At 43.7% G+C, this 23,342-nt stretch overlaps 1 protein-coding gene across 4 annotated transcripts in view; it reads right to left on the reverse strand.

The window, feature by feature from the left end:
* Napepld (N-acyl phosphatidylethanolamine phospholipase D) overlaps positions 1–23,342 on the reverse strand; it is a 43,275-nt gene continuing 19,933 nt past the window's right edge. For 2 of the 4 annotated variants that reach the window (XM_038315223.1, XM_038315224.1), the window contains exons 3-5: positions 13,641–14,287; positions 7,826–7,940; positions 1–1,259 (exon numbers count right to left, since the gene is read on the reverse strand). In XM_038315223.1, the coding sequence (XP_038171151.1) occupies positions 1,125–1,259; positions 7,826–7,940; positions 13,641–14,287 (897 nt within the window). In that variant the 3' untranslated portion in view covers positions 1–1,124. The remainder of the gene's footprint in view (positions 1,260–7,825; positions 7,941–13,640; positions 14,288–23,342) is intronic. The other 2 variants (XR_005283732.1, XM_038315221.1) reach the window with 2 other exon arrangements.

Consider the following 23,342-nt stretch of genomic DNA (forward strand, 5'->3'; position numbering starts at 1 on the left):
TAAAAGGTACAATTGTGCTTATAGGTCATTTAATAAAAAAATATATAACACGCCCAAGTCATGTAAAACATACTTATAAATCTTATTGTTATATTTGGGGTTAGAGCTCAGAGAATAGGAAAAAAGTGTGTGTGAGTGAGTGAGTGAGTGTGTGTGTGTGTGTGTGTGTGTGTGTGTGTGTGTGTGTATGAAATGAAGAAAATAAAATTTAATTCCAAGTGCATGATGTATTCACATTTAGGATGTGTGAAATACTTCGCTGTGGATCCAGTGTGCTTAGCAGAGTGTCTGACTTTGAAATTTAAACTCCCCCACATCTCAGACCTACACTGTTCCCTTCGCCCATCGGCTTTGACCTGGGGTGCAGCTGTGTAGGTGCTGCCTTAAAATGCTCACGGATGCACAAGAAGGTGAGCACCCGATGCAAGGAGCTTCTTTCCACTGTAGGTAAAATGATCATTTCTTTCCACTGTAGGTAAAATGATCATTTAGCCCAAACACCTGCATTCTTATGCTTAACAAAATAAATCACTTAACACTTGGCACGGAAGCTAAAGTTTCCTCCTGAGACAGGGTCTTCCTGGTAGCTCTGGCTGGCCTTGAACTTGTGACCGATCTGCCTCACCCCCTGGAGTGCTGGGACTGTAGATGTGCCTCACCAAGGCCAGAAGCTCATCCTGATGGTGAAATCTGAAGCACGTACTCAGCATGTGGAAGTCACGTTTATCATTTTCGCATATGAATATAAGAAAGGGGTGTGTAGCTGAATAATCTAGGTAGGAAGGCAAGCTCCACTCTTCTTGAGAAAGCCCTGAATCACAGAAAAAGAAAGGAAACTTTAATGTCATTTTTCACAACCTTAGAAATTCTACTACCACTAAAATGTAGTGTTTTGCTAAAAAGTAATATATTGCAATGTTTGTATCATTGGTATTTCTTTAAGTCTACAACAGACAGTTCCTTGAATGACCCTCCCTGGACTCTCACAGTTTCTGTGAGTCTTGGCAGTTGGCAGGTTAGGATGCAAAACAAAACGCACACTTGCGCAAGTTGTTTCCACGTGAAAAATGGCGTAATATTTGCGAGTTCTTACTCTTCTCATTTGTTTTCCTGAAAGTCCCATTTCATGTCTCTTCGAAAGCTTTTTCATCCGTATTCAAGTATCTTGACTCTCCGTGCTTCAGGACAAAGAAGTCTTCACTCTTAAGTCCGTATCTCTCCAGAGCTTCCTTCAGTTTCGCTGGTGGCTCTAAGTAGTGCTGGGGGGACAGGGAGGAGAATGAAGACTTACAGTACAAACCCTTGAGAGCTATTCCAGACAAGCATTCAAACGACAAATGAATTTAAAACACCAGAAGTTGCCTCCATGGTTCCTTTAAATGAACCATTAGCAAATATGTCTTCTTCCACAATGTAAGTCACTAATTACAAAGCCACTGTCTACTATGAGAAAGATAATTGTCTGTATACATCCAAATGTCTGTGTACGCACTGTGGTGTCTCCTTACATCACACAAAATCCGATCCAGATCTTACATAATACAATTGCAGTTTGGCTGGAGTCAATACCAAGAAATGATACTAGAAGACTGTATGACAGTGCATGTAGTAAGCATGTGGGACTCTATCTGTGTTTGTATGGACAAGCATGGCTGAAGGCTGTTACCCCGAGGATGAGAGGGCCCCAAGAACAGAAAATGCACTGCAGTCCAACTCCCAATTGCCTCAGTGCTCCCTTAGCACTGAAAGAACATCCTCAGTGCTCCCTTAGCACTGTAAGAACATCCTCAGTGCTCCCTTAGCACCGTAAGAGCAGCACAGCCTCAGTGCTCCCTTAGCACCATAAGAACAGCACAAAGCACGCTCCAGAATGTTTTTGCACATTTGAATATGCTCTTAAACATTCAAACTGGATGGGCAAGATGGCTTCATGGGCAAAGATGCTTTGACTCCAAACGTAAGGTCCTGAGTCGGATCCCTAGACCTGCACGGGTTATTTACACAGGATAGAACTGACCCCTCTGACCTCTACATTCTTGCTATGGTGCCATGCTCCATACACATACACAATGTAAATTATAAAAGTGCAAAGTGTAGAATAAAATGGTTTATAAGGTAATTAAAGCATGAAGGTAAACAATTTCATTGGTTATTTCCCCTTTAAAGTATAATACCTGGAGGGCTGTGGGAGTTAAGAGCATGACTGCTCCTTTAGGTCCCAGTTCAATCCCTTGCACCCCATGGCCGTTCCCATCTGTCTGTAACTCCAGTCCCCCCAATCAGATGCCCTCTTCTGGGCTCCTTGCACCCCATGGCCGGTCCCATCTGTCTGTAACTCCAGTCCCAGTGAACCAGATGCCCGCTTCTGGCTCCTTGGGCACCAGGCACACACGTGGTGGCGCACAGACATACATGCAGGAAAACTCATGCACATGAAAACAAATTAAAAAAAAACACAGAAAACTAGAGAATCAGTGTGATGTGGGTGAAACAACCAAATGAATGGATGTGTAAGTACAGCAGCAGAGGTACAGGCACAGTAATAAATAAACAATATTTCTATTAATTACTGGAGAGTTTCATACACGTATACAATTTATTTAACAGATTCACTCCCTACTCCCCCCCAACCTTCTCCCAGACCCATCCCCTCTCCAGCCCCATTCCAACTTCCATCTTTTTTTAAAATGTCCCTTTTGATATAAATCTCTATGCTGTAAAATAGCTTTTTTAAAAAATTCATTCAAAGGTCTTTCGGGGTTTTTTGTTGTTGTTGTTGTTGTTGTTGTTTTTACCTAATTAGAAAGGCTGTAACATTTGGAAGTGAAAAAAAAAAAGTTTTCTGAACTAATAGTCCCTGGGGAGTGTGTCTCTCCCCTTCTGTGAGAACTATCTTCTGCAGGATCCACAGAATGCTGCAGGCTAGCAGACAACAGTCTTTATCCTTCCAATGCAGACACAGAGAAAGGAATACGGTCTCTGAGGAGTTACTATGTTCTGGGAAGAAGAGTGCTGGGGATGAGGTTTACTTTAAATGCAATCATCTCAGAGGCCGTTCCGAGACAGTGCCCTCTAAGCACACACCCAAAGGGCTGGCTTACTTGGGGTGCTATAGGAGAACATCAGAGGTGATGTTTTCACCCCAAACATGAGGCTCCCAGGCCACTTGGGATGTGTGGTGATTTTATTCGAACTGAGAAGGTCTTCCGTAGTGCTGAGGGCTGTAAGGGACGTATAGCAGTGAAGGCTGAGCTACCTGTGAGGGCGGGAGGGAGGAGCTTCTAGCTTGAGGAGGAGACAGCTGTAAATGTGACTGGAGGACAGGACTCTGGCTACAGAAGTGAAAGGGGCAGGACATGAACTAGGTCAACTAGGGGACATGAGAAAGAGGAGGGCTCTTTCACTAATACCCTGTTTGTTTCCCCACTGGCTTTGTTGAAACTCTAGACACAACTAATAATTCCACAGTAAGGGCTGCCCGCTCAGCAATTACACCCTCTTTCCTCAGCAGCATCCCAGACGGAAGAAAACAGCTGAGGTTAAAGACAAAGCAAGCTTTAAACCTTTACAGCCTGCTAGTATCACCGAGCAGTCTGTACAGCTGTCTTCCTTGACCACACTTGAAATCTGCACTTGGTGTTTACTGTCACGAAGTTGTCTGAAATTCTGACTTAGCCTGACAGTTCTCTTCTGTGGCGCACGATCCCAGCTACACATGAGTGGAGGTCTCTAGAAGACACGAGACTGCATGCCGGATGCTAGGCTGCATCTCCTTATTGAGGGACCGCGAGGCAGGACCGCTGCCTGCATCACTCAGTGCCGATGAGGAGAGAGATGAGAACAGGTGACCCATGAGATATAAACACCAGGAAACATTTCCTGGGGCTGTAATGTACTCATGGGACTTTTCCTCCATGTAGTCTGGCTACATTCAGAGGGCCTCTGACAGTATTCAGCTGACTGCTATATAACTTCGGTTTTAACGAAGCCTTATTTATACTCTCAAGAGATTTATATTCTCAGAGATAACCACTTATTAATGGGTGGCAGATAAGAGAATCTACTGTTTGTCTAATATCACATCCCTTTATTCTACCTATGCGCTCTGTTCTGCGCTGTTCCTCTTCTGATGTTCCTTGTTGTTCTACACATCCCACGGTTTCCAGTTTATGTACCCACAGACATTTAACAATTCCAAGCATTTCACGGAATCACAGAAACAAGTAAAAGAAGTAAGTGCCTTGCACCTCACAGGGGTGTGGCTATGAAGCTCCCAGCAGATACTGGGAGGATGTGCTGTGGGATAAGGCTCTTGTACACTGTAAAGACCTGTCACTTGGATTTGTTTAATAAAACACTGATTGGCCAGTAGCCAGGCAGGAAGTATAGGTGGGACAACTAGACTAGGAGAATTCTGGGAAGAGGAAAGGCTCAGTCTGCAGTCACTACCTAGATACAGAGGAAGCAAGATGAAAATGCTGCACTGAGAAAAGGTACCAAGCCACATGGATAAACGTAGATAAGAATTATGGGTTAGTTTAAGTCATAAGAGCTAGTTAATAATAAGCCTGAGCTAATAGGCCAAACAGTTTATAAGTTTATAATATAAGCCTCTGTGTGGTTTTTTTGGGACTAAACAGCTGTGGGACCAGGTGGGGACAGAAACTTCCCTCTACAGGATTAATTAAGAATCAATACAAAATTCTCAGAATTTTTTCTTTCATTGACCACATTTCATAAGTGTAACAGTTATGCCAGATGTTTGTGATTAATAATTGTAGAAAACACAATAGTGCTGTTGCACTTTCTGAACAGCCTTGGTAACTATAGCAACCTAAGAACTTGGGAGGAAGGCAAAGTATTTGATTTGCATTAAGGTCTAGTTGGCTGAATTGAAAGGTATCTCCTTGGAGACTTTGCTTCCAACTCCAGCAGGGTGCCTGCCAGCGAGCGCCCAGGTGAGAAGGAATTTCTTTTTCTGAGTTGGCTTAGCTACTCAATCTTTCCTGTATCTCTAGGGGTAAAGGTATAAACAGTTAATTTCCTGGGCTATGATCTTATGTTAATTGAAACCAAGGTGAAGGGTAAATACAAAATATTAATAGCCTGTTAGGGCAGAACAAAGGCCAGTAGATTACACCTTCCTGAGTCTGCTGCTAGAGAATTCAGGGCCACCAAACCAGTTTATCAGTGAGAGCAGACATACTCTCTGCTCAGTGCCTCCTGCCTAGGGCTCCTTTCTTGTCAATGAACCCTGCCAATAAAGATAATTGTGGGAGACAAGCTTTATGTAGATCTGACTATGAGAACAAAGGTTTGGCTGGGTGAATGCTTTCACACCAGGGCTTCATGGTGTGGGACAAGCTATCCGGGTTGCTGGTACAGGAAAAGTTAGGCTATTTCAACAAATGACTTATACACTACTGGGATATTATGGAAGGGAGAAGTGCCATGATTTTATGAGAGTTCTACAGAATTGACAGTGACTATCCAAAAGACAGGCGTTCCAGAAGCTCTGCAATCAGGTTCTCCATATGGAGTGTGTATATATATATATATACACACACACACACACACATACATACACTTCCCGTGGATCTGTCTATTGGTCATCAGCTGTACTTTTGCTGTATAGTCTGTGGGCTCCAGCACATACATGCAGAACTTTAGGGTGCTGTTAAGTTACAGATATCTGTATACTGCTTATATCACAATGAGCAGCTATTTCCAGTGCTTATATGAAATACCAAATATTTAGAAACTATGGGATAAGGACATCTGAAAATCTCATTGACTTCCATGCTTTTGTGTCGGTTGAGAAAACTGGTAACTATAAAACAGTCAAAGGAAAGAGGAGTTTATTGAGAGCCTCGGAAAGAAATAAAGATGGAGGTACAGCATAAACAAACCTCCCTTTGGTGTTTTATTTTGTTTAAGATGTTCAAAATGGCCACTTACTCGGACTTATGCTGCGGTCTTCCTGCTGCCACCTTCTGGAGCAAGCGAGCTTAATTTTCAGGGGAGGGGTTAGTGATGCAGTGGTTTGAACAGGAACGGCCCCCACAGACTTTTAAATATGTGCTTAAATATGTGGCCTACTAGGGGGTGTGGCCTGTTGAAGTAGGTGTGGTTTTGTTGGAGAAAGTGTGTCATTGTGGGGGTGAGCTTTGGGGTCTCATATGCTCAAGCTACACCCAGTGTGGCACATAGTCTCTTTTTGCTGCCTGTGGATCAAAAGATAAAGGACTCTCAGCTCCTTCTCCAGCACCATGTTTCCCGCCGTGACAAGAATGGACTACACCTCTGAAACTAAGTCAGAGCCAACTAAAGGTTTTCCTTCATAAGACTTCCTGTGGCCATGGTGTCTCTTCATGGCAATAGAAAACCTAACTAAAGCAAGCAAAACGATTCACTTTTCTTTATAGGCTTAACTGTTCTGAAAATCACTCTGTAGACCAGGCTGGCCTTGAACTCACAAAGATCCACTTGCTTCTGTCTCCCAAATGCTGGGATTAAAGGTGTGCACCACTACTGCCTGGCTAGGAGATGACCTCAGGACAGAGCACTACTGTCTGCCCACTCGCTCAAGCTGAGCCATCATTCCCTCCCTTGCAAAGGTTTAGTAACATACTACTAGTTCAGCGCTACAAAAGGCATACGTGGAACATCCACACACACGAACAGGTAAGAGCCATCAAACAGCGGTTTGCCCCTTCACACGTACATGAAAACCTCCTAGCTCTGTAGGCTTTTATTCATGACTCCACTCCACCTCCAGCAGCATGGCTAAAGACCTGCTGCATTACTCGGGGTGATTGCATCATAAGACAGATGTTTTAATTAGGGGATAGGGAAATGAGCATTGCATGTATTAGGCAATTTTGGAACAAACTGTATCTTAAGAAGAGACCATACCAGAAACAAAGCAGAATAAGAGGGTAAAAAACAGCAAGGAAACACCAGGTCTCTACAGATGCCCTGGGAGATAGAAGTAGTCACCGAGAGCCAAACAGGGGAAATTAACTTCTAAACCCTTTCTTGGCATTGCTTGGGCTTGAACCCAGGAATGAAGAGACAATTTCACTAGACTTCCTGACTCTAGAACCCATACTAGCAGAGCCTGGGGATCAGTTCCCCGAGGAAGAGTGAGCTCTTCCTATATAGTCTAAATAAGCCACATTTACTCCAGTGGAGATAACAAACACTGGTGGGAAGTGAATTGAACAGGTCAGATATTTCTAGAAAGCCCCACATTCTGGCTCTCTTCTCCCACAGCTCTCCACGCCACCCACTCTCCTGTTGAACAAAACACCTCCTCTCCCCATGTTTGCTGCCCCCAGACTATGCTCTGCCCTTCCCTCCTCTGGAAACAAATACCTTTCTTCTTGCCTGTGGCCAAGTTAGCAATTCCTTCTTCCATGAAATGATTCCTGATCCCTCCCTGTTTTGAGACCAGTTTATAATCTGCCCCACATTATAAAAGCACATCCACCATCCAGTACACAATGTACGTGTCTCCTAGCTCCTAGTAGAACAGAAGCCATCTGGAGCATGGGGGCATGATGGCTCATTCTCTACACCACATACAGATTTCGGAGGTGCATGCTTCATTAACTATGAAAATGAGCCCCCAAAGCAGCACGCCATGGGTTTTATTCCTACTGCTCTCAAGTGTTACTTTACTAGTAAGTATGCTTTGTCCTTCCAGCTTATGTGGTGGTCGTGGTATCTGTATGGAATTTGAGTCCACGGCGTGGTCTCTGAAATCCCACCAACAGTCAAACATGCAGTCATGGCTGAGTTGTCTGTTTAAAATCACACTTACCTCATTAGCTAAGGCAAAAGTTCCCCAGTGAATTCCCACCGATCTCTTCGTCTGAATATCGATGTGAATCCTTACAGCGTCTTCTGGGTCGACATGCTGGTATTTCATAAACCACCTGATGAAACACAGCAATTCATTAATTCAGCTTTGAAAATAGCCTAGAGTTGAACGACCGTCTCATCTAATCAGCTTCCAACCGTCTGCACATCGGGAGAGGCGACTGTGCAGTTAAGAGCTCACACGACCCCTGCAGAAAACCTGAGTTCAGTTCCCAGTGCCCATTGCCTACACCAGGCAGCCTGCAACCCCAGCTCCAGGAGATCCAGTGTCTTCGTCTGGCCTCCTTGGACACTGAACACTCACACTCACACACACAAACACACATAGAGGTACACATATATACATAGTTCAAAATAAAACTTAAAGCCAAAGACTCTTCACAAGACTACATTTGAAAACAGCAGCTCACTGTGCCAATTTTTACGCCCTCCCCTCCTCTCCCCCAGTCCTTCACTTGACTTGATGTCAGTATGCCTCGGAATCTCACCGAGTCAGCAGCAGAAGCAGCGACAAACAGCAGGGTTGCTTTCAGCCACTTTCCAGCCATCAAAGTCAACGGAGCTCATCCAGGAAACTTACCAATGAAAAGTTACTCCGTTATCCTGATGTAACTACTCTGGTTGGGACATGGGCATTAATTAGGCTTAGGCAGCCAGAACTGAGAATCACAGGGAAGGATCACGAGCAGTGATAAATGAAGCAGACACTCAGTCTGGAGGCGGGCCAAGAGAGAAAACAAGCAAGGCCGGAGAGATGGCTCTGCCCACTTCCTGAAGACCTGAGTTCAGCTCCCAGCACCATCATCCAGAGGCTCAAGATGGCTTATAACTCCAGCTCTCAGGGAGCTAACACCCTCTTCTGACCTCTGTAGGTACCCAGACACATGGCATTCACTCACACAGACACACAAATACCAATAAATATGAAAAGTAAAATCTTATACTGGGCATGGTGGTACACACCTTTAATCCTGGCACTTGGGAGGGAGAGGTAGGCAGATCTTTGAGTTGGAGGCCAGCCTGATCTATAAAGAGAGTTCCAGGACAGCTAGGGAAATGCTGCCTCAAAAAAAAAAAAAAAAAAAGTAAATGAATCTTAAAATATATATGCAAATAAACAAGATTCTAGACAGAAGCAAAACCTATCCACAGTCAGTAAAATTATTTCCCTTCAGTCCACTTTTCTCCGGAGGCAAAAAAGAAAGCAAAAATCTTGTGTGTATAAATGGCTAAACAAGAGAGTCTCAAGCTTTATTTCATGTTTGATTTTGACCGATGCTGTATTTTTAAAACACGACTTATCACTTTACAAAGCAGATACTCTGTAATTTTAGGAATGAATCAAAGAAATGAAATAATGGGCAAAGAATTGGAGCCCAAACTCCAGTTACCATAGAACAATGATCCCCCACAGACAGAGTGACCCAACGCAAGCGAGCAAAACAAAAGCGGCCGGGTACTGTGGCGTATATCTCTAACCCTGCCATTCCGCGTGAAGACACCAAATCAAGACTGGACTATATTATCACGATGTTGTCTCAAAAACCAATAGTGTACGGAGTAAAGTGTACAAACCTAAAGATAAGGGGCAGCAAGCCTGATACCAGCCAAGATATTTTATTTAGAACATCGTAAAACTGAACTGAGGTGTTGGCTGGGCAAAAAGACTCATAGTGAGGACAGATAACCATGTCCTAGAAGACTGGCTGACACCATGGAGCCAGCCCAGGTTCCAGATGCAGAGACGAGTCCAGACTCGTGCGGTGGCTGCAGTGCCTTTGGAAGGTTCCCTCAAATCCCTGCATCCCCTTTCCGTGTCTGTGAAGTGTAAACTCTGATCCACCTTATAATGGAACTGTGATGGTTAAACAAGACAGTTATGAAAACATTAAATGCAGCACCTATTCACAGACTCCTCCCAGAAAAATAATTAACAAAAAGTCATCTTAAGGAAAGAGAAAATTATTTTTCATACAAAGGACACACATTTTACTTCCCAAGCCATTAGTTTGTTTAGCTGAGGAGAAACATTTTCCTTGTATTCTTTACGTCCTGGTCTGTCACCACCAACCAGTGCTAGAGCCTGAGGGGAGGTCTGCACAGGTGCTCTGGCCCTCCCAAACTCATCCCCCAAGAGTCCATTCACCTACAACAGCACAAGGATGATTTTACTGTCAGCAGCTGCTGAGTCCTCTGGAAACCCCAAAACAAAGCCACTCAGCAGACAACAGAAGCCACATTCTGCCTGGGTCCTGACACTCAGGAGTCAAGACGGAACAGAAACAGTCTTGGTGTGTCTGCCTATGAAACAATCCTATCTCTCTTCTAACTTCCGTTTACCTGAAACTTATTCATTTGTTTATTTATTTACTCTAGCCATTAAAATGAAAACGTTAGTGCTAAAGCCAACAGACTGCTTGACCTAGCTTGGTCAGGGCTCCGGCTTCAGTCTCCAGCACTGCGCATGGGAAAAGTAATTCCAGCTGCAGTGTCTGAGGATGAGACACCTTGGACAGAGGGAGGAAATACTTCCAGCGCACAACGGAAAGACATTTCTTCTTCTTTTTTTTTTTTTTAAAGATTTATTTATTTAGTATATATACAGTATTCTCAGTGCTCTGCCTGCAGGCCAGAAGAGGGCACCAGATCTCATTACAGATGGTTGTGAGCCACCATGTGGTTGCTGGGAATTGAACTCAGGACCTTTGGAAGAACAGGCGGTGCTCTTAACCACTGAGCCATCTCTCCAGCCCGGAAAGACATTTCTTGCTGTAATAATCGGCTTATGTGTGTGCAGAGCTCCTACGTTTTATTTCATTACTGAAACAGCTAGGATTGACAAGACAAAGCCAGACTCTCCACGGTACATGTGAACTACCATGCTTAATGCTCTTAAAGCCCCAGCCTCTTGCAGCCTAGAATGAAGACGGAGCACAGCACTGCAGAGAAAGGCAAGGCTGTGCGCATGCAGTCTGTGCCCTCACCACAGACCCACGCATCAAACACATACGATGGCACTCATGGGGGCTTGGATTCATAACTATAAGAGATACTCTAATACATAGTGAGTAAAAGCAACACCGTTTGAAAATGGTTTGTAACAGGTTTCTTTATTTGTTTTGTTTTTTCAAGACAAGGTTTCTCTGTGTATCCCTGACTGTCCTAGAACTCACTCTGTAGACTAGGCTGGCCTCAAACTCACAGAGACCTGCCTGCCTTAGCCTTCCAAGTGCTCAGATTAAAGGCATGTGCCACCACAGTTTTTTAAAGCCATGTTGATTGATATTTTCAGAAGTTTCATGAGAACTAGATCATTCGAATGGAAAAAGTAAAATTTAAATACTAACACTGACTTATAATTTTTGTTGTGGTCTGTAGTGGTGGTGGTTTTTTTGAAACAGAAGTTTTGGGATTAGAGGCATGTGCCACCTCATCTGGAAAGTTATGATAGTTTTTCAGTTTTTTTAAAAAATCTTTAGTATCCCTTCAATATAATACCTTTCAAATACCATAGCATCCTTTCTTTTGATTATTACATTTTAATTCATTTTTTGTGTGACTGTCTATATGCATGTATGGAGGTCAGAGGGTAATTTTGTGGTAATCAGTTTTTTCACCCACCCTGTGGGTCTTGAACTCAGGTTATCAGGCTTGCTGGCAGGCACCATTACCCTGCGGAACCATCTTCCCACCCCAAGTTATGATAGTTTTAATAATGACTAAGAACCCAGAGAAGATGTGTCTAAACCCGCCGTGCAGTGGTGGTACATGCCTTTAATGCTAGCACTCAGGAGGCAGAGGCAGAGGCAGGCGGATCTCTGTGAATTTGAGGCCAGCCTGGTCTACAGAGGGAGTTCCTGGACAGGCTTCAAAGCTACAGAGAAACCCTGTATCGAAAAATCAAAAATAAAGTATCTAAACCCACAATAAGGAAATAAGTAAAGATAGATAGATAGATAGATAGATAGATAGATAGATAGATAGATAGATAGATAATGTTAATAAGGTCTAGTAATCTTAACAAGTAACAAATGAATTTGCAGGGACGAGATATAGCTCAGTGATGCCTGAGGCCCTGGATTCAATCCCCAGTTACAAGAAAACAAATAAATAAAATGATAGATATAAGGTAAAAACAAAAGACTACACAATCCCTTACCATGTGTACAAACTTTTACCCAAGTGAGTCTCAAGCACTGAAGTTATAGATATACAGCCTGTGTTAGAACAATGTATCTGTATTAGAGCTACAATGTGTCTGTGTTAGAGCCACAATGTATCTGTGTTAGAGCTACAATGTGTCTGTGTTAGAGCCACAATGTATCTGTGTTAGAGCTACAGTGTATCTGTGTTAGAGCCATAACAACCCCGCATTAGAGATACAATGTATCTGTATTAGTTACAATGGCTTTGTATTAGCGATACAACGCATCCACATCCATGGCAGCGACACATTGTCTGTGTTAGCGATACAATGTATCTATATTAGCGATATAATGTGTCTATATCAGGGACACAATGATTCTGTATTAGTGATACAATGTATCTATCAGCGATACAATGTATCTGTGTTAGCGATACAGTGCTTGCAGGGGAGCCTGAATGACACACATATAACCCACGCTGTGAAAGGAAAGCAAAACCTGGTATGTGTGGTGTGTTCATGTATGTGCACATGTGTATGAGGACGTGTGCAGCCCAGAGGTCAACATCAGGTACTTCCCTCTCCGGCTTTTTAGGGGAAAAAATGATCACATTTATTCATTCTTTGCATGTGACACACACATGCGGGCGAAGAGAACTTACAGGGGTGGATTCTCTCCTTCAAAACTGCAGGTCCTGGGGACCAAACTTGGGTCTTCAGTCTTTACCCTGAGTAGCTGGTGCCTTCAGCTGCTAATCCATTTTGCAGGGCCCCCACCTTGTTTTAGAGCGGGCTTCTTTCACTGAACCTGGATCTCCCTGACTGGTTACACAGTCTGGCCGGTGAACACCCAGGATCCTCCTGCCTGCCTCCCCAGCTCTGGAATTCCAGGAATGTGCTGTCAGCCAGGGTTTTTTTTTACTATGGGTTCTGAGGATCCAGACCTGCACCCCCCCAATTGCTTGTATAAGCACTCATTTTATTACCCAGGAAGCCAACTTCCCAGCCCACGTTATCAGAGTCCGTTTTCTTCACATGTACATCACTAAAATCGTGCCTCTTCTAAGAGACAGTATTAAGTAAAAGACAGTAGTCGGGTCCTCTGGGTCTTCAGTAGTGTCAGTGTGGTCCCTCACTGCTCTCAAAGTCAGTGCTGAGCACACGGTGGGGGAGGGGGATGGCATGACAGGACCAGATTCTGTGCGCTGACTGAAAGTGGAAGCATCACAAGGGCTATGGGCCAACATGTTTCATCGCTCTGATAAACACAGAAGACCTGCAGGACAGGGACTGGAATTCCCAGTCACAGGGTAAAAGACGGTCATCCACGAGTGTGAAGAAGACGAACAGGAGTCAGCTCCAGGCACTGACTAGTGAGCCAGAAGGTGTGTGGGCTCCGGCAAGGTGTAGAAATTCTTTTTTTTTCCTCCAGGCTAGCTTCAATCCCCCAGAGATTAAAATATGTGAACCACCATCGCCCTGCCAAATTCCTTAATAAAAAACTGAATATGAATCTAACTTCAACTTCTATCGATGTATACCAAGCCCACCACTAAAATCAAAAATTCCACAATATCAGGAATCATAGCCTGTAACATCCGTGTTTACAAACCTTGGCTCATACGCTCCAATGGGAATAGCTGCAAGGTCGAAGGGCCCAAACCTCTTCCCTATCTCTTCGAAAGCAGGGCAGTAGCCAGTATCTCCAGCAAAGAAGAACCGGTTCCAAGGCCCCAGCACAGACCAGCTGCCCCACAGGACCCTGTTGTCATCCAGGAGGGTCCTTTTACACCAGTGTTGGGAAGGCGTGAAGACAAAGGTGACCTTGTCGTGGCCGGGCACGCAATTCTCCTCCCACCAGTCCAGCTCGATCACGTTCTCACAGCCGCATTTCTGCATCCAGTCGAGGAGACCCAGAGGCACAAACCATCTCAGGTCGCTTCCAAACCGCTCATTCAGAGCCAGGACAGAGCCGTAGTCCAGGTGGTCGTAGTGGTTGTGACTGATAAGGACGGCATCTATTGGGGGGAGCTCACTTATGGTACACGGGGGGCGGCGGAATCGCTTCGGGCCCATGTACTGCGAGGGAGAGGCACGGGAGCTGAACATGGGGTCCGTGAGGAAAATGAGCTCGTCCATCTCCACCATCAGTGTCGCGTGGCCCAGCCACGTGACTCGTAAGCCAGCCTCGGTCACCCCGGCTTCTTCAGGGTCACTGATAAAATACGGCTTAAGCACTGGGAGCTCTTTGTCAAGTTCCTGTATATATAAAACAGGAAAAGGCGGCAGTTAGGGGGTGGAAGGGTGCTACATCATCCCAGAAAACACTGTGACCTACATCTCAGCGAGGAACTATTGGGGATAACTGACGTCATCCAGAACATCTGCTCCTCAACATGTGCACTCGCTCCTTTCCAGAGGTGAGCTAAGAATCACCATTTAGTAGTCTGCTTAGTCCCAGATGCAAGAAGCAAGAGGAAAATGCAATTTTCAACCCTCGAAACTGCTAAGTTTGCATTTTGAAGGCTGTCTTCGGAAGCACCAGCAGCAGAATGGCCTAGATGCGATCATTCTGCGGCTGTCACCTCACTGAGCCGGTGATGTATCTGCTGCCTGAAAACAGCCTCAGAAGCAGTCCAGTCCTGGGGAACTCACACCGGAAGCTGACCGCAACTGACATCAACCCTTGGATCTTACAGAGCTTACTTCCTGAGCACATAAAAGGCAAAGCAAAACTCTGTGATGATTCCTGGGTCACATTCTTAAGTGCTTCCCCTCGGTCCTCACCTTTACAAGGCTGACACAGAGAGCTGAGGCAGGAGACCATGGTGAAAGAAAACTAAGCAGCCCCTGAGAGAGTCGGAAAGAGAAGGCATGACCACGGGAGGAAAGGCAGAGATGGCAGCCATGTCTCTTAAGCCCTCCGAGTTCAAGTTCTCCGGCTGAAAGATGGGTATAACGGTACTGCATCAACACAGCTGGCTCGCAGTACAAACTCTATGTGTATTCCTAAAGAAGACAGCGTGTCCCAACCCCAGTGACCAAGCATACACCAGGTTTGTTCATCTCTTGTATTTCTGCACAGCCAGTAACCTGACTTAAGATCCTAAGTAGCCACTAGACACATCAGAGTACTCATGACTGCTCAGCTGTCTCTGTGCCCGCTCCTTCCACACACGAGAGACATAACAGTCCTCAACAGTGTACCAAGACGGACATGGTAGGTGGCATTTATAATCCCAGCACTTGGAAAGCCAAGGAGGAAAGACCAAGAGTTCAAAGCTAGCCTGGGCTAATATAGTAAGACCTGTCTATAAATAATCCAACAAAATCAGTGTACCTGTGGGTAAGATTTAACTCCTTCCCTGCTGGAAAGTCTTCACTGCTCTTGACTCCCTGACAAGCCCCATCTCATCCCCTTGCCCAACAGTAAGCTGCCCAAGGCATGCCCAGTCCTCCCAGCCAGGCTTCATGCTATTTACTCCCACAAAGTGTCTATCCCATACTCAGGGAAATACTTCCCATTCCTGGACTGAGCTTCTGAGCTCTGCATGATTCTGATCCATTTCTCAGTCCTTTGACACTGTAGTTAAATTGTGCATCCTCCAAGGGGGCATCCCTGATTCTCTCTGCACGGGGAACCCGCACCATTACCCTGTGCAACCCGTGGACGTGCATGTGTCTATGAATGCAAGCGTCCTGTAGGCCTTCTCATCTGAATGCAGACTCAATCTCTTGTCTTTTATAGCTTGGGGTCATCCCAAGTGCCTGGTACAGTGAGTACAACAGAGAGCATGATCAATAAAAAAATTTTGGATAAATTAATGAACAAATGAATGTTATAATTTTTTCAATAAATTCTCAAATTTTATAATTAGGGTTAGAAAAAAATGTATATTTACCTAGAAATACAAAGGAAGAAAATTAAAAAGATAAAATGGAGCTAAGAGAAGAAGAGAAGTAGGTGCTGCTTGGCTCAGCAGCTAAGGGCACCTGCTGGTCTCTCAGAGGACCTGAGTTCTGTTTCCAATACCCACATGAGGTTGCTCACAGCCACACACAACACCAAGGGAATCCATACCCCTTCTAGCCCCTCAGGCACTTGCAAGCATAGGGTCTGCAGACTCAGGCACAAACAGCCACATTGCACACACAATTCTTTTTTAAGAAAGGAAAGAAATGAATGTAAATTGGACATAACATAATTATGTGTTAGGCATGATACTACCAATCACACAACATGACAAAATATCGTATCAAGTGCTTTACTAAAATACATCATAAAATAACACATTTTACTGTTTAGACACTGTACTAATTCACAAAAACATTTAGATTTAGTACAGATAAAAACATCAGAGGTAAAAACTCCTTCCATCTTACAGATGAAAAGCAAAGAGTTACACAGAGTTACCCTTACACAGGTGGGCTAGCTGGTCTCCATGCCTTCATGCCTACCTCTCCAACCAGCACACGCATGCACAGTTACCTCAGTGTGTGTGGTGCTGAGGATGGAACTCAGGGCTCGTGCAAGCCAAGCATACGACCAACCTCTCAGCTACACACCCAGTCCACACTTACCCATGTAAAGTAAGAACTTGGGGAAGAAGTGCGAAGAAAAGGGGGTGTAAATCACAAAAACACAAAAACATCAGGGATGGTAGTTATGTTCATTATCTTTATAGAGGCGACCCACTCTGCATGTGTCAATGTTTAAATAAAGCTAATCAAACCATACACTTTCAATATGTGGCACCTCTATTACGTTAACCAAGCTGTTTTGAAATGTTTACAAAGAGAACCACATTGGTTAGGGTGTTGAAATACCTGGAAAATCGTAACTACTGAAAACGAATGCACTTTGGTTTTGCTCTAAGTTTGGAGGTCACCTGAAGTTTGGCATTTAGCATTTCTGAATGGCTATTGGGGGATCAAGCACACAAGTGAGCATGGTTAACAGCCTCAATTTACTCGCCAAGGTTATGAAGACAACAATGTAGATCGATTGTTTCCAGGGAACAGAGGAGGACAAAAGAGTCGGGGTTGGAAGGTGATGACTGAAGGACATGGGTATTACATTTAGAAATAACAGGAACAATTATATGTCGTTGATAATGTCTGTGAATATGCTAAAAATCACTAAGCTGTATGTTTAATGGGTCAGTTGTATAGTATGCAAAGTATTACCAGTAAGGCTGTTGGGGTGGCGCACACCTTTAATCCTAGCACTTAGGAGGCAGAGGCAGGTGGATCTCTGTGAGTTCGAAGCCAGCAGGGTCTGCAAATTAAGTCCAGGAGAGCCAGGGCTACACAGGGAAGCTGTCTCAAAAACAAAACAGACAGACAGAAGATAGTGACTTGAGATCTGAACACGCTTCTCCGTTGTGGTGGCTTGAGTGATTGCCCCCATCGGCTCAGGTGTCTGAGTACTTGGTTCCCAGCTGGTAGCTCTATTTAGGTAGGTTCAGGAGATGTAGCCTGGCTGGAGGAAGTGTGCCACTGTGGGTACGCTTTGAGGTTCCAAAGCCAGGCATCCTTCCCAGTTCTCTCTCTCTCTGTTTCCTGCCTGCAGCTGAGGATGTGGGCTCTCAGGGGTTCCTGTGGCCATGCCTGACTGGAGCCTTACCTCTCCACTATAATGGAACCGCAGGAACCAAAGGCCCAAATGAACCCATCTTTCTATAAATTGCTTTGGTCCTGGTGTTGTATCACAGCATCAGAACAGTACTGGACACACTGTGCACCCTGCTGCACCGCTCTGCTTCTCACTACAAAGTGACAGCTTATCGTCACAAATTTACTCCCTGGCAGCTTCCTGGGGAACTCAAAAATAACCTATCACTTAACAACCAAAAAGAAAAAATCAAGCCAGGCAGTGGTGGCACACACTTTTAATCCCTCTGCTCAGGAGGAAGAGGCAGGTGGATTTCTATGGGTACGATGCCAGCCTAGTCTACAGAGTGAGTTCTAGGACAGCTAGGGCTACACAGAGAAACCCTGATGGGGGATTCCACTCTATATGCTGTGAATATGTTTTACTATGATTGGTTAATAAAATCTGCTTCAACCTATAGCAGGGCAGAATATAGCCAGGTTAAAAGAGATATATAGAGAGAGTAGACAGAGTCAAGGAGACAGAAACCAGAACCTTGCCAGCAGTACACAACCTCGAGGTGATGCACAGATTAATAGATGTAGGTTGATTTAAGATATAAGAGCTAGCTAGAAATGTGCATAAGCTATTGGCCAAGCAGTATTGTAATTAGTACAGTTTCTGAGTTTTTAATCTCAGGTCTGGGCAGCCCAGAAACAAACATGCAGCCTCAGCCAATAGAATGGTGCCAGACGTGGCAATACCAATCTATTCCTCAATCAATTGAGCACTGAAGACACCCCACTTGAAGCTTGTTTTCTTCTTGGCAAAACTGGCCTTTGGGCAAAGAACTACCCATGCCTTGACCAATGACAAAAATACACAGTATCCAGACAGGACAAGCAGGATACAAGAAAAAAAGGCTGTCAAACCTTACCAAGAGAAAGTAAGATGGTTCTGAAATTTTTCCTTTCTCTGAAAATGGTCTGTCAGTTACTCTAGGCCTTAGCCAAAGTTGGTTGCTCCAACATTGCAAATGTGACTTTGGGTGATTGCCCAGGTAGCTAGTTGTTTCTGTCATTTAGTGCATATTTTGGAAGCTGCTTGATTGCACTTCCTGTTTACTCAAGTAATAATATTTCTCTTCTCAGGTCTTTGATGGGAACTATCATCATAGTCAGTCATAGATAGTTGTAGTTATTTTCCTCTCATGACTTGGCCAAGCCATTTCTAATACAAGACTTAGATTCCTCAGAATAAGATAATTATTGAAACATTTATCATGTTTCATGCTTGATACTGTTTATGCTGGTTGTAATTCTAATTTTTATACCTGATATTTGTTCTTATTGTATATACTTTTGTATTAAGCTTAGAACTCTCTTATTTAGACAAAAGGGGGAGGTGCTGTGGGAACCCCTTCAAGCCAATAGCTTTTAAGATACCAGCCCACTTGGGTGTGGTCTCTTATACTATAAATGCAGCCGTAAAGCTTGTGCATGCTCTCTCTCCCGACTGCTGGATTTGGTTCCTGCTCCCCATTTGTGAGGAGGACTTTGATCTGTGAGTCTACCCCTAAATAAATAACCCTTTATTACTCTCAATTCAGAACTAGTGCTGGATTACTTTATAGCCTCCATCTTCATCTGGTGCCAGCGTGGGAATGACTGTATCCACCAAGTAAAACCTGAGAAAGCTTGGAAAGAAATTCTAGACATAAAAACATGGCTTCTTGGTAGCTGGCAATTTTTTTTTTCAGATGGGCTCTGTTTGCTGGTGGTCAGCAGGAGCATGGTAACTCAAAACCACTTGGCTTCTTTAAGAAACGGCGGCTTCCTGATTTGTGCTAGTTGCAGGAACAGCTCTGGCTCTTTCAGGAGGCCGAACACCTAAATGGGGTTTGTGAGCAGCATGTTACTAGTTACTTAATGATGACATAGACCCGCTGCGACCCTGGAGATGGGTGGCATGCATGGCTCTCAGAGGCAGTGACCATACCTCTGCCATGTTGAACTGGGCAGAGCCAACAGGCAATGCTGTGAAAGCTGGCTCTATCCACGCCCACTTAGCATTTTTTTTTAAAAAAAAAGTGCTCCTGGTCAAAAGATAATTACAGATACACATGCAATAAAGTCAAAGCCAGATGAAAAAGACCTCTAAATGGGTCATGGTGTTGGATAAATGTATGAGAGAGAGAAGTAAGTTATAAAAAGAAATAATTGGCTTTTAAATGAATAAATAAAAAAATAAAACAAAGTCTTTAAAGAGACAGAGAACAGACAGTCATAGATTAAAGGAGTAAAGAAAAATAAACCATGTTGAGATGAAATATACACAGAGAGTCTGGATTATATATACTATTTGTGTTTTCTTTGAATTTTTTGATTGTGAATGAGCTAAGTACAGGCAGACATTTCCTTGTATAAGCTGCTAAGCTAAACCAACATATATATATGGTATCTTGACTTCAAAATTTAGGTCAAAGGATATGTTGCTTTGGAAAACAGGTTCTGCTTTTGTTGCCACAGAGGATGAGAACCTGTGGTTTCCTTCCAGACTAATGTGGTTTTATGGAACAAGACACCCTCTCCGAAAAGTCTCCATGAATTCCCCAAAAGAAAATACTTTGCCCAACAAAAATCAGGAAGCAGTTTGGAGAAAATTATGCTCAAATTCCCAAAATGATTATTTATAAATGTTTGTTTCCATTAAAAGGGGGTTGATTATAAGTGGTTAAATGGTCACAATCTCTCTCTTGGAAAAAGGAGGGGAAGGAATATGCTATAGAGAATACTTTGCATTGGTATGGATCTTGGTTTATTGATATAAATTTAAGGTCAATTTTTGTTATATGTATATTTCTGCTCTTGATTAAGATATTATGTTTGTGCAACTCATTTAAAAATGTAATGTATTATTAAGAAATATAGGTTAGTAGATAATCATCTATAATAGCCAAGCTTGTAGTCATTTAGGTTTTCTAGATATACAGAGATATATTTCAGTTAGATAGGTATTCTTCAAACCTTTCAAAGACTAACAAAATATGGCATTTAAAATGTTTTAAGAACTTAAGACTTTTCATGATATGAAACACATCTGCTCCTGGCAGCACCAATTACTTCAAGAGGAAGATGGGCATTGAAGAGGCTCCTTATGGAGTTTGCTAGCCATTTGGGCAAGAAACTGCTCTTGCCCGGATTGCTTAACTGGATATGCAGGACAGAGAAATAACTGCTGAACTTGCCTAAAGGTGAGACGATCCTTCGGGGTTCCGGCTTCATAAAAGAGTCTGCAAGACATTCTTCAGGACACAGAAGAAAGTGACTGACAAACTGCCAATATAGGTGGAACTGTCTTTAAAATTTCCTGCTTTATGGAAAAGTCTGCCAGAATCTATGGGCCTGTAGGCTGAAGATGGATGCCCCAATGGTACAGAAGAACTTTCTGTGACTATCTAGGCAGAAAAATGTCTCTGTCAATTCTAGAGTTTTAGAAGTTGCTTATACTGTATTTCCTATTAATTGAGATAATATTATATCCTTCTGGGGGTCTTTCAAGGAGTTAAAGAATAGATAGTTATAGTTTTCCTTAGTTATGATAAAAGATAAAATAGATATAAATATTATAACTATAATTCTTGCTTGATAACTGTTTTGTTGTATAATCTTGCTATGTTAAAGTTAAAATCTTCCTTTTTATTCAGACAGAAAAGGGGAGGTAACATGGGATTCCCTTCTATAAGTTTTACTTCTATTGGTTAATAAAAGAAACTGCTTCAGCCTATAGCAGGGCAGAATATAGTCAGGCTGGAAGAGATATAGAGAGAGAGAGTAGGCAGAGTCAGGGAGACAGAAACTGGAACCTTGCCAGTAGGCCATGACCTCAAGGTGATACACAGATTAATAGAAATGGGTTGATTTGAGATGTAAGAGCTAGCTAGAAATATGCATAAGATAATAGGCCGAGAAGTGTTGTAATTAATATGTTTCTGAGTGATTATTTCAGGTGTGGGTGGCTAGGAAACAAATGAGCAGTCTCAGCCAACAAAACCCTGTCTTGAAACAAAAAAAGAAAGAAAGAAAGGAAGGGAGGGAGGGAGGGAGGGAGGGAGGGAGGGAGGGAGAGAGAGAGAGAGGGAGAGAGAGAGAGAAAGAAAGAAAGAAAGAAAGAAAGAAAGAAAGAAAGAAAGAAAGAAAGAAAGAACAAACGAAAGGGTTTGGGGAGATGACTGCATTGGTGAATGCCTGCTACATTAGCATGAGAACCTAAGATCAGATTTCACCATCCATGCGAAAGTTGGGCACAGCACGTCTATACCCAGCACTGTATGGGAGAAACGAGGATTCCTGAAGCTCGCTGCCCACTCAGCCTACCCAAATCATGCTCAAGGACAGGTAAAAACTAAGGGGAGAGGGACGAAGGTCGATAGCCAATAATGACTTCTGGCCTCCACACATGCATATATGCAGACAGGCGGGGACACGGCCACATAACACACACCAGAAAAGGAATGAGTGATTTACAAACTTTCTATCCCAATCACCAGAGTCTGAAAACGCATGCAGAAGAAGAAGGAAGGGATTCTTCATTTCTTGAAGAAAGTAAGGTTTGTTTGCTTGTTTTGCCAGATCAAGATTGTCTTGGCTAATTTTCCTTCATGGAAACTGCAAAAGGGAAATTCATAAGGCCCGTAATTAAAAAGCACTTTAGTTAATGTTTTGCTTTTTTTTTTTTTCAAGACAGGGTTTCTTGGTAGCTTTGGAGCCTGTTCTGGAACTCACAGACCAGGCTGGCCTCGAATTCACAAAGACCTTCCTGTCTCTGCCTCCCAGGTGCTGGGATTAAAGGAGCATGCCGCTACCACCTGGATTGCTTTTCTTAAGAAAAGGGGAAAATCCCAGGTCAAAGCGCACTGCCTTTCTTACTGCTGTGACAAACCACTACGACCAAGACAACTTTAGAAGAAAGAGCTGATTGGGCTCACGGGGTCCAGCGGGTAAGTCCACGGCCATCATGCTGGAGCGTGGCAGCAGATAGGCAGGGGTGACCTTGACACTGCAGCAGTAGCTGAGAGTTCACATCCGTATCAGCAAGAACAAGACAGAGAGAGTTGGAGAAATAACTGGAAATTGCGGGGCTCCCACAGTGACACACCTTCCTGAAAAAGGCCATACCTCCTAATCTTCCCCAAACACTAACTGGGGACCAGGCAATCGAATATATGAGCCTAAGGGAGCCGTTCTCATTCAAACCAGCACATACACTATGCGATTGAATACTGTGACAGGAATTTTTGTCATCTTAGCGGTAAACAGATCAAAGCAGAGAGGGGTCACTAAACTTGCGGCTCATACAACAGCTTCCTAAACTCCTGGACTCCCTTGTTTTTTAACCCAGCCATGCTGTGGCAGCCTCTACTCCAATTTGATAGCCTCCCCCATCTAATGAAACTCAAGAAGCGACTGTCTCCCTTCTTCCTTAAAATGCTGTGAATTATCTTTCTCCCTTCCGTTGGCGGCTGTAACACAATAACAATCAGACAAAGTCATGGAGGCAACAACGGTGTAAAGCAACAGCAGCCTCTAAACCATGTGTGTGTGGCCTGTGAGCCGACACACTGCCAGAAAAGACAGATACCAGGAATGGTCTAGGAAGGAAACTTTCTCACCAGGCAACTAAACTGCGCTTCCTGCTTATGACCCATTTCACTTAGACCTA

Source organism: Arvicola amphibius, chromosome 18, assembly GCF_903992535.2.
Source record: "Arvicola amphibius chromosome 18, mArvAmp1.2, whole genome shotgun sequence".
Lineage (NCBI taxonomy): Eukaryota > Metazoa > Chordata > Mammalia > Rodentia > Cricetidae > Arvicola > Arvicola amphibius.